The sequence below is a fragment of the Xiphophorus hellerii genome, chromosome 18 (genome assembly GCF_003331165.1).
Source record: "Xiphophorus hellerii strain 12219 chromosome 18, Xiphophorus_hellerii-4.1, whole genome shotgun sequence".
Lineage (NCBI taxonomy): Eukaryota > Metazoa > Chordata > Actinopteri > Cyprinodontiformes > Poeciliidae > Xiphophorus > Xiphophorus hellerii.
Window position 1 is genome coordinate 21,819,743 of NC_045689.1, and position 16,745 is coordinate 21,836,487.

The window sequence follows — 16,745 nt, forward strand, 5'->3', positions numbered from 1 at the left end:
GAACAGCTGGGATTGTAAGATTCACTGCTCCTATATTACCATCGCATTGACAGAGAAAATATGTTACTTTGTAGTTGAGGCTGAACAATGACCATCCCATCGAATCCCTATGTGCTGTCATTAAAATATGAAAAACCAACTGTGGCCATTTAATAAATCGGCAACTGATTAAGAAATGGATCGCACTGGTCACAGATTATTCTGGCCAAAATAATCTGTGACCTTACTGTAAATAATGTCAGAGTTTAAAACAACTATTTTTCAGAGCTCTACCACCTCATCGCTACAATCTCTGTGTATTTATAGTAATATTTAACCCTCAAATAGCTAAAATCAAACTGGTCACAGATTACTCTGGCCGGAATAATCTGCGGTCACAGAAAATGATGGGTCACAGATTTTTCTGTAACACCTGTTAAACTCAAGCAGGAACCATCCTGGTCAGGTGCTCAAACCAGTTTAACTCTTGAAAAGCAGCAGCTCTACTCTGAGTTTCCTGCGGAGGGCAGAGCTTCACCTTTTCACTAAGTCCAGCATCAACACGGAGGACGCTTGTTTCCATCCTTGTCATTCTCATGACTGTAGAGGTGAGAGTCAAAACATAGACGAACCTTTAATCTATTCATTCTTTCTCCAAAATAATGATGTAGAGATTATCTAAAGAGATTATTTATTTAAACCAGTGGAAGGCTTCTAAAGACTCCAGTCACTTTCTTTAAAGTCTAATAATTTGCTTTGACTACAAAGTGAAGAAAACAGAGAATGACATGCATGCATTCTTTAATTTCTACCCTGGAGTATGCTTTCCTTTACAGTTTTTTGTTTTTTGTATTGCTTTTTTCCACACTTAAATGCTTTAAATTGTAATATCAGACAAAAGATAACCAGAGTACCATACCTTACCAACTTTACTTGTAAAACGTTTTAAAATAGTGACAGCTGAACAAAGAGCTGCACATAGTTAGAAACTATAAAAATACAAAAATAACAATCATGCATAAACAAGGCATGGGAACAATTAATGATTAAACACAATAGGGGTGGTATTGTGATGCATTTTCCAGACAATGGCCTCCTGTGAAACATGACCACTTCAACTACTTACATGGAAGTTTGGCTTTTTGACAGTAAAGTATACAGAAATTAAAAACGGCTTGAAAATCCAAAACAAACTGTATTGTGTCTTTTGGTTTTTCAAATAAATTAACCACAGATAAGAGTTTTGTTGCTACTTATTAATCTGTTACTAAAAACAAAAATGTTCAGTTCTGAAAGTGAAAAAAAAAAAAGTTTTCTTCCACACAAACTTAAACAAACACGCCTAACTGCTGACTCCCCTCTGTTTTCTTTATCTCGGTATTTGTAATCTTACGCTCTGCAGCGTCTCCAGATTTGGCTCAAGTCTGGTGCTTTTTGGAGTTGGAGCTGGATGATAGGAGCAAAGCGATGTTTTTATTGGCCTGCGAACCGAAACCAGTTAAAAGTTCAGCTTCATCCACAGGAAGATATTAGAAACTCTCTCTTTATCAACGTAACGCCACCTCCGAAGGATTACAGGGAGAAAAGAGGATTACGGTCCGAGTGCTGCAAGAGGGGAAGATGGGTTTTAGTTCGGGTGATGCTATCTGCCTCAAACAAATTGCTTAGGAGAGAGAGGCGAGTCAATATGTCTCTTTCACTCGTTCTCTGTGAAAGGCCTGTTTTCTAGTATGAAACTCTGAGGACATCTGCAGCAAAGCATTGTGGGAACATTTGCTTAGACCACAACAAAGTGGTCTAAGCTTTGTGATCAAGTGATCTTGACCACAAACTATCTGTGGTCAAGATCTGAAGAGTTTCTCCATCGCCCATCATGCAACATCTCAGAAATTCCTCTATTTATTGCCCTCCATTCTCCCTAACTCCTCCCTTCGTATTCATTTTATCTCCTTTTCGGGTTTTTGTTTACAGATGTGAAAGTTTCTCCCATATTATTACAGCCACAAACCTTAATGTTGTATTAGGAAGATTTTATTTGATAGATTAACAGATATTTGAAAAACCATGATTTTCATCCAAAAAAGTCTGACGACTGATTGTGTCTAAGCCATGTGTGGCAGAAAATTACGACTCCTTGAACACACCATCGCCATGCTGAAGCATGGCAGTGGCAGCAGCATGATGGTGGAAGTTCACCAGCATTCATGGGAGGATAGATGGATGGAGCCAAGTTTAGGGAAATCCTGAAAGAAAAGGTTTGAGACTTTGGGGCTGAAGTTCACCTAGCAGCAACGTACAAGCAGAGCGACGAGCAAGCGAATTAGATCAGATGAGAATCTGTCACAGACAATTTGAATCCAATATGGCAGAGCTTGAGCCTTTTTACATATAAGAATAGGTAAAAGTTTATTTTTGAAACATCTAAGGCAGTTTAGAGGGAAAATAATATGCGATTCTACAACGTATTTACTTGTACAAAGGAATTTGGTCTGTTACATAAAATCTACTAAAGCCTGTGTCTGTATTGCGCCAACATGTGAAGAGGAATGAATGCTTTTGCAAGGCGCTGTATTTCTCATGTGTTTGTGCTGGACATCACATATTTTCCTCCTTCTCCTCCCAGCCGAGGCTCCTCCTCTCCCACTGACTCCAGTTTTTCTAATTGGATATCATCACCATTTCCTTTCAGTTTTTCCCAGCCACACTCTCAGGTCTGGAGTCTGGAGGAGGACGTTTCAGTGTTTTTTTTTCCTCCCTCTTTATCACACATACACCAGCTGAAACAACTGCCCCAAAGACTGCACTGCATCCTGGTAAGGTTGTGTTTCTTTCTTAAGCAGAACTTTAGAAACAAATGAAAAGTCGCGTCTTATGGTCGCTCAGCAGAGAGGATATGTCTAGATGTGTTTTGGGAAAGGTCGTCTGACCTTCCACTATAAACTGAATATAAACATTTGCGTACAGCGGCAACGTACATGTGGAAAACATCATTATGCTGCTCTGCCAAACTTTCTCTAATGGCTGTGGCTCTGAGGTTTTTGTTTTGCAATCAGATGTGCTTATTTGCTGATCTAAAACACAAAACACCCTAATTATGAGCCAGTGGGCCTCTGGTCACACACTCATAAGAGCCCACTCATGTCCAAACAAGAAGGAAGATAACCAGACACAGACTAGAAATGGCGATTCTTAGGGAAATCTAAATATGGTTGTAATTTACAAATGATTCTTGCAGGTATAGATTTAAAATTTTCAGTAGAATAAAATCAATTAGTTATCCTGGGTTACATCGACTTTGTTAGTATTTTGGTTAATTCTCAGCTCCCAGTATGTGTAGCTGTAAAATATTTCTCTCTGTCTTTTGGGTCACTTCAGGTCAATTTGCCTCTATTTCCCTGTTTTGCACCAGTGGGCTTCCATTTCATCCCTTCTACCCCTATTTTGTGCCAGTAAACAAACCATTTTATACTCGTACCCAACGTCAGTGTATTTTTCTTAAGAGTTAAATATTTAGATGGATTCTGGGTATAAATTATCTCAGAAATCTGGTATAATTAAATCTAATTGTATAGTATTTGAAACATGACAGATCATGACCCCTGAACAAACCAAACTAACTATGAGTGATGCCCTGCTGCTGGCATACGGTCATTCTGTATGCAAGTCATATAAACACATTTTCTCAGAGTAACCTATGATTAGATTACAGATAAATAAGTTGTCAAAGTGGCTACAAAGGTCCACTGAGCAGCTATGATGCACAGTCGGAGCAAAACTTCCTCAGGTAGTTGAGTCAAACCTTTCATAGCCTGAGATGCTAAAGAGGTGAAATTAGCTAGAAGTGACAGACCCCTACTTCTGGATAATTAGCACTCTTGGTGTCAGTTAGGAGTTATTATTCACTTTAAATAGGAATCCTTTTTTATTGTGTTTTGATTTTATTGGTAAAAATGCCACAGTCATTTTACATGTTTTTATTTGACCTTTAATTACCTCACAAATGCACAAAAACTGCCATGACAGCACTGGACAAGATAGTTTATATACAGAAATATGCCATCAACTGAGTCCAGTCATTCAGACAGATTCAACGTTAATTACCTTCATTCTTTTTGTAAAACAATAAAGTTCAGTTCATGTGGTGATGACGGATGGTTGATTGCTTCCAGTCTTACCTTTGCAGCAATCCCTCATAGTGAACATGCATATGGCGACAGTAGAAATAAAACATCTTACACAAACAGGCCTGTATGTTGTCGTTTTAGCCTCCATGTTCCACAAAAAGTTTCGCAATGTGCTTCTTCTCACTCAGCTCTTCGTAAACAAACACACTGTTTACTATTCTTCGATCGGTTTACACACACTGCATATGTTTTCCTCTTACATACACTGATCTATTTATGGACAGTGAGTATTTAAATTCCTTTTTCTATTATTTTACTAATAAAAAAACAACACTTATAAGACAGCTGCTTCGACTCTGCAGTGTTTGTCTTTTCGTCTGAGCTCCACTCATGCCAGGAATGCTGACATGCAGTTCTTCGTCCCACCCTCATTTTTTCCCCACTGTTTCTCTCCTGTTTTTTTCTCCCTCTGCTTCTTTGTGTGCAGCTGTTTCTGGATGTAATACTCAACGCTCAGCCGGTAAACATGGTGATAAAACAATAGTTTGGACTTTTCTTATGGTCAATTATATGGTCAATATCATAGAAGCATTTGATATTTTTCACATTACATTGCATCATAGCCACAAACTTTGGTTCCCTTTGTTTGGATCGCTTTGTGTGGACAGATCCACACAAAGCGGCGTGTAAATATGAAGAGACTGGAAAATGATGCATCATAGAAATGTGAAAAGTTTGATGTGAAGATGTATTCTGTCGCATTTTCTCTGAAGATCCCAAATAAAACCCACTGGTGGTCAGAGTTGGTGGGAAAACCTTTTTGAGCAAAAACACAGATCAATCCAGGAAAAAAACTAAAACATTTAGACTCAATAAGAGACTTAAAATTGGAGGACAGGTTCTCCTTCCAGCAGGATAACAACTTTAAATCTGGAGTCAAAGCTGCAACATGTGGTTTTACAGTAAATTAAACCACATTCATCTGGTAGAACAGCACAGTCAAAATCCAGAACTAGGTCCAATCAAGGTATCAAAACTTTAAGAAAAACAAAATGACAATGTTCACAGATTCAATCTGACGTAGCTAGAGTTATTTTCAGCCAGTAGAGACATACCCCAAAAGATTTGCATCTGCAATTGCAATGAAATGTGATTCTAAAAGGTATTGTCTCAACAAGGCAGAAAACTAATGCCCCATGCGCTTTCCAGAGTTTTATTTGTAATAAATGTTGAAAATAAGTTCCAATCCACCTCATAATTATTCACTAGTTTGCTTTGGTCAGCCACACAAAACCCCAGTAAACTACATTAAAGCTTGTGGCTGTAATGTGACAAAATATAAAACGCTGTAGAGTAAATGTTGTCATTAAGGGATTCTTAAGAGATCACAACCCCAGAGGAGAAACATAAAAAGTCTCTCCAGGATATTTTATAGAGCAGGAGTGCCGACTCTGACGTCTCCCTGGCAGACTTTTTCTTTGTGGCTCTGCATTAGGCATTAAACATCCCAGAGAACATTCATTATGGATCCCAATATGGATGTGATTTTGATGTCAAATATAACGCTAAGAAAAGCAATGTCATGATTGTTAGAAGTAGAGCAGATAAGCATCTGATAACCCCTGACTTCTCTTTATCTGGCATTGTCCTCAATATATGCAATGAAATTAAATATCTGGGACATTACATAACTGATGACCTATCTGATGATCGTGACATTCGTAGGCAGTATTGCATGATGTATGCACAGGCTAATATTTTGATCAGAAAGTTTGGTATGTGTTCATCCTCTGTGAAGGTAGCTCTTTTTAAAGTTTTTTGTACTTCATTTTACACAGCCCATCTATGGCGAAGATATAAAAAAAGTAGCCTGCACAAACTTTATGTGGCATACAATGATGGCCTGAGGCTCCTACTCAAAGTGCCTAGATGGAGCAGTGCCAGCCACATGTTTGCACATAACGCTGTTCCCACATGTGCAGCTGCGCTCAGGAATCTCATGTATAAATGTATGTGTAGATTACCCGTGTCATACAATAATATAATAGCAATTTTAGTAAACCCTGTTTTTAGTACAGCGAGATTTTTCTCAAGATTGTGGAAACATTGGCGTCATCATTTATTTGTGGCTCAGTGACTGTCATATTCCTTTTTGTTTTTTTTCTTTTCTTTTTGTTTTACTATGGACCTCTTTTGTGTCTGAAATAAAGATTGATTGATTGATTGATTGATCATTAAAAACATGTCTAGGGGGAATTGTTTAATAATTTTTACATTTTTGTCTTCTACATTTTTTTCTCGATCTTGTTTTAATGGCGACTTAATGAATACTTTATGTCTTCCTGTGCGGTGGTTCAGGAAATGAGAGCCAATAAAGACTTTTGATTTAAGGTCAAAGTGCCTGAAATGTTGACTGTTTTATTAGGAGATCCAATTATCTTGTAAAATGTTCTCTCTCTCTCTCTCTCTTCCCTGCTGTCATGAAGTTTAATCTGCAATCAAACGTTTACTGTGGCCTTGGGTTATTTTGTCTGTGGTCTTAACAACTGTACATCTGAGTTAATAGGCGTCACATGTGTGATTAAAGCCATAATGCTTCTCCCTTTCACTCTAGCCTCTACGGTGCAATGACCTCACTCAGCCTGTTCCCCTTGTTATGCTCCATCATCGTCCTACAAGTCTGTTTTTCCAGCCAGCTGGAGGACAACAAGATCCCTCCCAGTCTGTGCACTGGTCATCCTGGCATCCCAGGCTCTCCTGGGAATCATGGCAATCCCGGTCAGCCAGGGAGAGACGGAAGAGATGGGAGGGATGCCGCTCCGGGAGAGAAAGGCGAGAAGGGGGACAGGGGATATCCAGGTACTCCTTTCCATTTATTACAGGGTTTTTCCCCATTTCTTAATTTTAATGGCACAAACTACAGTGTATTTCATCAGGACTTTATGAGATGAACCAGCTTAAAAAAATATTCCCATCTTTAAAGTAAAAATTTACTTTACTTTACTTAAAAAAGTCAAAATACAAATCTACAGCGCACTTTTCTGATCATTATTTGTGAAAAATGTTCAAAATTCACTAACCTGATCAGACACTGTTTTTGACAGAAATTATATTTCTATATGGCAAATAATTTGCCATCAGAAAACCAAAAGACCCAGCTGTGATGAAAAATATTCTGTGTAACTGAATCATTAATCAAAGGGGTGGTGTCCAAAATAACAGCAGCATGGCGTTTGTACATTGAGATCATTTACTCTATTAGACATGCGTCAGCGAGGCGGTTCTTGCTGTTTATGGATGAAGGTTGTAGTTCATTCCTGTCTGAAAATCTCAATATCATGGGTTTGTTCCAGACTTCGCTTAGAAGTATTAAATGTACTTTGAATTTGCAGTTAAAACAACATCAAGTATGTTTAAATGGAAACTAAAACCAGAAGAACGAGAGGAAAAAAAAATAATCTAATGTGGAAACATTCAAAATAGTTTCCTATGAGCAACTAGACGGACGGACGGACAAGCTGATAATTTATTGGACTACTTGGTGCAGTGTTCCCCTGTGCATTTCTGTATATGGAAATGCATTTAGTTATAATGGTATTTAGCTGTATTTACTTCTTTAGACACACTGTTATAATTTTAAAATCCTTTAAAAAACTGTTAAAAGTTTTTGGTTGTAACATGACAAAATGTGAAACAATTAAAGTCGTCTGAATACTTTCTTAAAGCACTGTGTGGTGCTGATCATTTCTGTTAGCGTTCATTGTTCACATTAGTTTTTCTCTTCCTCTTCAGGTGAGACAGGAGTGCGAGGCCTGACTGGAGACAAAGGCTACCAAGGAGAGAAGGGGGAGAGGGGCCAGCCAGGAGAGTGCGCAGTGGCCCCTAAATCGGCTTTCAGTGCTAAACTGTCTCAGAGCCACACTTTACCCCTAAATGTTGGGGACGCAGTCCTCTTTGACACAACACTCTTCAACGAACAGGGGGACTACAACACAGAGACTGGACGCTTCACCTGCAAAGTCCCAGGCGTCTACTACTTTGCGGTCCACGCCACTGTTTACCGCGCCAGCCTGCAGTTTGACCTGATGAAGAACGGACACGCCGTGGCATCCTACTTCCAGTTTTATGGTAACTGGCCCAAACCTGCGTCTCTGTCAGGCGGCTCCCTGCTTCACCTCATCCCTGGCGACCAGGTGTGGGTCCAAATGGCCCTGTCAGAGTACAATGGGTTTTACTGCAGCACCAAGACTGACAGCACCTTCACTGGCTTCCTGGTCTACTCAGACTGGAAAAACTCTGCAGTTTTTGCATGAGACGTGTGTAAAACACAAGCCACTCCCACAGTGGCAAACGAAAAACAACTTTATTTTTACTTTTCCACTTTTTGCTTTTTGTGGATGAGAAGTTCTGCTTGAAGAAAAATGAATTGGAAGTGAAGCGTCCTGTCTTATACGGCTGTATAAGCCGTATTTTACTTGAACTGTAAATAATGTACAGATGATGACATTTAATTTCACATATGTTCCCACACTGGCTTCTGGAAAGACCCCGGCCTTAAATTCAAATAGCTTTCATGCCATCACTGCACTGCATGTAATGAAACATTAATAAATATGTAAACCACATAAAAGTCTCTTGACTGTCATAATTTTGCCCAGATTTTAGCAGCAAAAGTTACAGAGGAGGTCAAATTATTTCCTGAGCCCATTTAATGCAACATGTGAGAACAGCAGGTAGTTTTTTTTAGGATTTCTACATATTTCTATGTCCAAATTTAAACCTTTCCAACTCAAATCATGTTGAACTAAAGTCCAGATGGTTGGATGAATGTTACCTTTGATAATATAATGGTGTTATGTATATTCCCACCTACAATTTTCCTTCATCTGCCTAAACAGACATATAAACTTGAGAGAAATCTCATCGCTAATCTTTAGAGTTTAGCATAAAGTCAATCCAATATTTGTGAAGAACAAGACTTTCCACAAGATACAGACAGGACATTTCTGACAAATGTTTCAAAAGCACATTTATGAGGTCAGACACTGATGTTGGACAGATTGTTCTATTTCATTTCTGCTCTATTTAATCCCAAGTGTGTTCTGTTTTCTTCTCAGCTGTTAGGACACTCTCCATCAAGTCAGACAGTTTTTCCCCAGACTCCATTAATCTGCGGGGTTCCATTAGGCTCATTGTCATTTTCTTTTCACATTCTTCCTTGAGTTGCCATTAATTTCTTTTTCTGACATCTTTTATCACATGTGTCCTGATGATATCTAAATGTTTTTTTTTTCTAACTGAACCAGCTGGACAGACTTTCTACCCTTATCCAATGTTTGCTTTGGACCAGTGAGTAGCTCTCCATCAATTTTCTGGTTTTAAACACCAATAAGACAGAGACTTTGATAATAGCTGCTATATTCAATACTTCATATTGAATTTTCAAAGAGTGGTCATGGGGCCATGGAGAGTGCTGGTATGTGGAGGAAAAATCTTGCAACAAAACTGTCTAATTGTCTAAAATCAGTTAGACAGCTTTTATTCACAGCAATCAAATCCAAAATGGAAAAGAAATAGGAGTTAAATTAGACTCCTCATTATTTTTTGATTCGCATATCAGATCTGATATTCGTTCCTGTTTCTCTCATTCCAGAAACATTTCTAGAATATCAGACATGGTGTCCTGAGCAGATCTACAGAACAGTATTCCTATTGCATTGTGCATTGTGCATTGTGCATTGCTTTAGACTTCTGTGCTGCCAGTCTGGATCATCAGTTTCACATCTGCAAGCTATTCAGAACGAGGCAGTCAGACTTCTTACTAAATCTCATAAACACACTCATGTCATCCCAGTCTTACACTTTCCACACTGTCTCCCAGCGGATTTTAACATGCGGTTCTTGTTCTCACCTACAGGAATCAAATTGGCCAGGCTCCTGATCATTTGGGTCAGCTTTAAACCAAACACACTGCTGCTTGTGCTTTTCTATCCCAACTCCAGAACCCCCCCGGTTGTTCCTCGTACTACAAACCAGGAGGGTCCGGGGTCTTTCAATCTGGGGCTGAAGAGTTTGACCCATTAGCTTTGCTTTGCAGAGCTTTGTAAAAGCCGGCTGAAAATGGTTTTGTTCTACCAGGCTTTGATGTCAGGATTTCATTGAGCTTATATTGAGTTTTTCTCAAATTCTTGAGATCAGGGCTCTCTAAAAATCAATCAAGTTCTTCTACAACAAACTTACTCATCTGTGGTTTTATGGACCTTCATTTTTGCTCTGGTGCAGAGTCATGTTGGGAAAAGGAAGAAACCGACATCAAGCAGTTTCTCCAGAGTTTGGAGCATGAAACTGTAAAACTGGCCTACAGCAGAGAGAAAATGATCCAATGTATTGCACAGATGGCACACTGGATTTCACTGAGCTCTTCAAATGGACCCATTTCTTTACAAACTTCAGGTATAGTTAATGGATTTAAACATCTTGAAAGTGTTCACAATACTCCTGGTAATATGTAGCTCTAAAATACTGCATATGTAAAAGTAAAACGGTGGATTGTGACTTAATCAAAATTAGGAAATCAATGTTTCTGTTTCCTAGAAAGATTGTCTAAATTCAGAGACAATTCAGCGGTGATACATTAGTTCATCTCATCTTCAGCCAGTCTAATTTCGCTAGATAACAAATCCAAAACAGAAACAATACTTAAATTGCACAAAGTTAAAGATGAAAAGTTGAAATGCTGTTTGTGTAACTTTAACATTGCAGTGTATTTGGTTTTATAAATATAAGATCCTAATTTTAGACAAATTCAGTAGGAATAAACTGTATCATTTGCCCATGTTGTGAAGTAATAAAAGTCATTCAGTAAAATTAAACTTAATAAAAATGTTTATAAAAGCTTTGGGAGCAAAAAATGTCCATGAAAGCATTTTGTTGCATCGCTTTATCACTGGTAAATTTTATATTATTTTTCATTTCACCAACAAGGTCTAATATTTCTTTCTGATTTTTATTAATACAGGCAGACGATTACCAAAGCAAATACCAAAAGAGGAAAACAGGCTGGAAAAATATTCGTTTTCTCCTGGATTTACTGAGTTTTCCACTGTTTTTAATGATTCCACCATTTCACTGTGACTTCTTGGACTCACGAGTTACATTTCATCTGGTTCGTGTAAATCAGTTTTTTTTTTCTTTTTCATACCTGCAGCAATTAACTTTCTCATTGATAAATAATTGTTAATGTTGAAACTTAAACTCAAACAGACGTAATCATGCTACGTGACATAGCTCAAATGTTATCCTGCTTTCTCTCCCCAAACACTCTCGCCCATAATTGAGACAGAAATATGTGCTTATAATCATTCCCTCCTGAACCAAAGGAAGTTAATTAATCTTTCTTTGGCATTAGTCACTTTTTCCATTGGTCACAGCCTTCAAATTGCTCTGGAAATGCCACATCGTTCCCTGAATTACAGGGGTGTCTGGCTGAATGCAAGTCAAGACTTTGACTCAGGGATTAAGGGGATAAATGATGAATAAACAGGGTGTCAAAAATAACAGGAAACGCGCTCACAGATACTGGGATCAGGTGAATAACTCTGCACTAAATTTCAAATGGCATGCCATGGCAGCATGGTACTAAATTATGCTAACCTGTGCACTTATGGAAAATACAGGTTTCCTCTTATAAACATCTTTATCAGCTTCAGCCTTAAAATGTATCACAGCTGTTTTGATTTATTTGAAAACTTAATTTCATTATGATGATGGAAAATCCTGAGTTTTATATCTGTTGTTTTGTCTCAGACATAGCAGCAGGCTAATTCTTTTACCAATTAAATATTAAGGCAGTCCTTTAAGGACAGCATCAAATAAATACCTTTTTAAAGCTTAAAAGCAGTTCACAATTACAGCTTTAGACACAGCCATCTTACCAACAGATACACAGAAATATATGGTAATTTCAGTCCAGTCCCTTACGGCATAAAGGCCGAATCAAAGTCGACAATAAGCAATTTAATTTGATCTTTGTTACAAAACAACTGAAATGCTCAAATGTTTTCTATCTAAGGCAGGGGTGTCAAATTCATTTTCGATTTGGGCCAAATCAAGATCCTGAATGTTCTTAAAGGGCCAGAATGTATTGGTAAAACTCGTTAACAAACTGTTAAAAATATTAAATTTCTTTGCAGTTTAAGTAGTTCCTAAAATTAAACATATTTTCATATTGTTCAGTCCCTCCAGGAGTTTGTGATGTAAATAAAATCACAAATTTTGTGGAGCTAATTTGGAAATATTTTCAAGGAATTTTGGAGTATTTACGTTTTAACGTTTATGTGTGACGTTAATTGTGACTTTGTTAATCGTTACGTCGATAACTTGACACTGAATAATGCTGAGGCAGCGGTGTTGTGAAAGTACAAAGTACTGCCACCTACAGGTGGGAGTTAGTGGTCAGTTATACCCAATGTTTTGGACCATTTTGTCTGTTGAATTTCCACAATCACAAGAAACTGGGAGAACTGGTTGATATAATTTGGCACCTAGAGTTTTGAGGGCCACTCAAAAAGCTATGGCTTTTTGAGTGGGCCTTGAGTTTGACACATGTGACCTAAGGAAACCCAGAAACTCGCAGTGAATGATTAAGTTTGTAGTAATTCCACATACTGAGCATAAAAAATTAATCAGATTTCATGGGTGTCTATCCTGGGGTTTTAGAAAACAAAGCGGACACGCACATTACACAGGTCCAGGATTACTTTCTATGTTAATGGTAAATTACTTGATGGATTTGTATCACACTTAACACTACATTCAGTCTTTCACCCATTCACACTCTGATGGTGGTAAAATTAGATCAATGAAAAACATTTTAAATGCAACAATCTAATAAAAGGTTTGGTCAATGTCTTCTAAAAAGATACTTTTAATCTCACAAACGAGTCTCATTCTAACATCAATCAATCAATCAATCAATCAATCAATCAATCAATCAATCAATCAATCAATCAATCAATCAATCAATCAATCAATCAAATTTTATTTGTATAGCACGTTTCAGCAGCAAGGCATTTCAAAGTGCTTTACATCATATCAAACACAGAAACACAATGCAACAAAGAATCAACAATCAAAACACGCCATCAATAAATTTGTAATTGATTACGTTTCAAATACAATCCTAAACAGGTGGGTTTTTAGTCGAGATTTAAAAGAAGTCAGTGTTTCAGCTGTTTTACAGTTTTCTGGAAGTTTGTTCCAAATTTGTGGTGCATAGATGCTGAAAGCTGCTTCTCCTCGTTTGGTTCTGGGGATGCAGAGCAGAACCAGAACCAGAACCGGAAGAAAACGTCACAAAAATGTTTTCGTTCCAGCTTTCTTCAGCAGGGGGCAGTGCTGTGCCACTGCTCATCAACTAGACCACAGAATGAAAAAAGAGCCAGCCATCATGACTACTGTCTAGTAGCAAAGCGGGTATTTCTGCTTTTACTGATTAGATCTGCTCAGTTGTGCTTAAAATAAAGTCCCTCAGATGGTATCTACAGATACTGTTCTGTAGATCTGCTCAGGACACCATGTCTGATATTCTAGAAATGTTTCTGGAATGAGAGAAACAGGAACAAAGATCAGATCTGATATGTGAGTCAAAGAATAATGAGGAGTCTAATGTAACTCCTATTTCTTCGTTTGTTAAATGCAGATTAAATGGTTATTTTAAGTACTGCCAATAAATTTAACATCAAAATGTCCGTTTTCAAGAGGAGTTTTATATTCAACAAGAGACATGAGGGGGTTTCTTATTATAATAACAATAATATTGTAATCAGATAATTATAGAAAAACATTTTGAATAGATTATTGATAAGCAATAGGGTTAAATGTCAAACAGCTGCAATTGTGTACATGTTGACTAAATTAGGTTTTTAGTAGTATGGTTGTCTAGTATCTTTAACATAGGAAGAGAGTAAAATGACCTCCTTCACCCTCTCTACTTATTATAAATGTATGAAAGCCCACACAACACAGGGCAATTTAATTTGATCTTTGTTACGAAACAACTGAAATGCTCAAATGTTTTCTATCTAAGGTAGGGGTGTCAAACTCATTTTTGTTTTGGGCCAAATCAAGATCCTGAATGTTCTTAAAGGGCCAGAATGTATTGGTAAAACTCGTTAACAAACTGTTAAAAATATAAAAAAAATTTTGCAGTTTAAGTAGTTCCTAAAATTAAACATATTTTCATATTGTTCAGTCCCTCCAGGAGTTTGTGATGTAAATAAAATCACAAATTTTGTGGAGCTAATTTGGAAATATTTTCAAGGAATAAGACTCTGGAGCTTTAAAATGTCTGCACATCAGCAGCAGACGTGAGTAAGTTGCTTCAGCTGCTGGTCTCAGGTTGATTTCCTCCATCAATAACGGCTCAGAGTTTATAAATCAGGATGTTTATTGTCACGCTCCCCTCATGTGACTGAATACTTAAAACTCGTTTAACCTCAAGAATATCTTACCAGGAAGCACCAAAATCAGCGCAGAGTTTGGAAAGAAGAACTGAAACATCCTTCAGTGTTATATACTGAAATGTTGTTCAGCACCACCAGATTTAAACCACTTAACTACACTTGGGATTGAACACTGGTGTTCCAGGAGTTTAGATCCTCGCTGGTTGCTTCTTGAACATGTGTCTCAATAAAAGACACGCCACATATATGAGTACTTTTGGAATGTGCAAACAGGATGACAAAAAGCTAATCTGGAATATGTTTAAAAACTGTGATTTTTATCTGGAAACTAACCAATTTAAATAGTATCTAACAAGTCTGAAGAGAGAGGACTGTTTGTTGTTTTTTTTTGCCAGAAGGTTGTTGATGTCAGCAAAAAATGTTTCCTGTCAATGCAGCTTTCTAGGGAATATTTAACTAAATATTAATGCACATTGGGGACGATAATGTGTTTGACTGAGGCTGCATGTATAATTTTGACTGCGTGGTGACTAATGAAAATTCACAACAAAGTGAAACCTACATTTTAAAAACAACTACTTGTTTTTAAAATGTATTGAATTAATGGCAACTATGGCCATAATGAATGAGGGGATATATCATTTTACATAATTCACAGGAATATTTTCTCCAAATTCAGATATATTCCTAATTGGATGGGATATTGTAGAAGAACTGGAAGTCAGCATATACTCTGAGTTAAACTGGTTTTGATGAAGTTAACTCAGGATGCAAATCAAGTCAAGTTTTTTCATATAATATGTTTCAGCAACAAGGATGTTCAAAATGTTTTGTACCATAAAAATACAGAAACAAATAATGTAACAAGCAATAAAAATTACATTTTGCCAAATGCCATCATCGTTATCCAAATACACATCAAATAAGTTGATCAAAGTTCCAGCTGCTGCTAATCAAAGGCAACTCTAAACAGCCTTGATTTAAACAAGCTCAGTTTTTCAGCATCTTTGCAGTTTTCTGGAAGTTTGTTTCAGATTAAAGGAAAGTATGTAAGTGATAAACAGAAAGAACTCATAAACATTAAGAAAAGAAAAAAAAAACACACACATCCTGATGAATGCGATAAAGATTTCCCACACAGTTCCCAGCCAGAAACCCTGAGGTCAAAGGGGAGAGGTTGAATCCCTGAAGTATAAAGCTCTCTTTAGTTATTTGCTGCTTCCTGCTGTTCTAACACTAAACTTCCTCTTTCCTGTTAACGCTGCTGAGGCCGGACTAAAGCCAGTCTGCTGCTTTTGATCGCTAACGAAGTGTCTGCTGAGAGAGAGAGAGAGAGAGAGACTACTAAAAGGACTGATGAATGATTGGACAGCAGTAAAAAGAATCACACCACTAGGATTTACATACAAACATCCCAATCTGCTAAATCTTCTCCGTCAATAATTGGATTCTTCAGCAGTCTCATTCATTTCATGGTGTTAAGGATGCGTCTGAAGGGAACCAGAATGCATAAAAACCACAAAGCTTTGATGAATTGTCATGTCTATAAAAAATGACCATCAGTGCCTCCCCTCTTCCTCCTCCGACTGTCTTCCTGCGGTTCCATATTCACATTCTTGCACGGAGGATTCCCATTATCTCTGCAGACGGGAGACATGAAAGCTGAGCTATCTATGGACTCAAGTGTTTCTCTGTCCTCAGTATCAGATGTGTTCACAAGTAAAAGGATTCTGTGATCTCATTTGTCTGCAGAAATACTTCTCGCTGCATCCAAGCTGTAAAAATCTTTGAAAAAAAAAGAAAAAAAAAAGCTGTGTGGTCCTTGAATCAAGATGTTTAAGAAACGGCGAGGTCACAGAGAGGATCATTTCTATATAATGCTGTTTCTTTCGCTCGAGAATTATTGTGATTCTGACTAAATGCTGGAAGGTTTTACCAGAAAGTTCTCCGTCTTATTCTGCAACTTTAAGAGAGGTGTGAGACGCTTTAGACCTAACCGGACGAAACATGGCTTGTTTTTTTTTTTTTTGGCTTTTAAATGAGCAAAAATACCTTTTTTTAATGTAGCATTGGATGAAATTAACACTATTTCTTTTTGACAAAGTGGACTCAGAGCAACATCAGTACATGGAAATATTAATTATTCTTTAATTTACTGCACCATTGACCTGCAGCATCT

The 16,745-nt window shown here is 37.5% G+C and overlaps 1 protein-coding gene across 1 annotated transcript; it reads left to right on the top strand.

Annotated features, from left to right (window-relative positions):
* The first annotated feature begins 2,654 nt into the window (after positions 1 to 2,654).
* Positions 2,655 to 8,728, top strand: c1qtnf5 (C1q and TNF related 5). The gene is made up of 3 exons (XM_032545989.1): positions 2,655 to 2,792; positions 6,718 to 6,962; positions 7,896 to 8,728. The coding sequence occupies exons 2-3, from the start codon at positions 6,731 to 6,733 to the stop codon at positions 8,414 to 8,416; spliced, it is 753 nt and encodes a 250-aa protein (XP_032401880.1). The 5' UTR covers positions 2,655 to 2,792; positions 6,718 to 6,730; the 3' UTR covers positions 8,417 to 8,728.
* Positions 8,729 to 16,745: the final 8,017 nt, after the last annotated feature.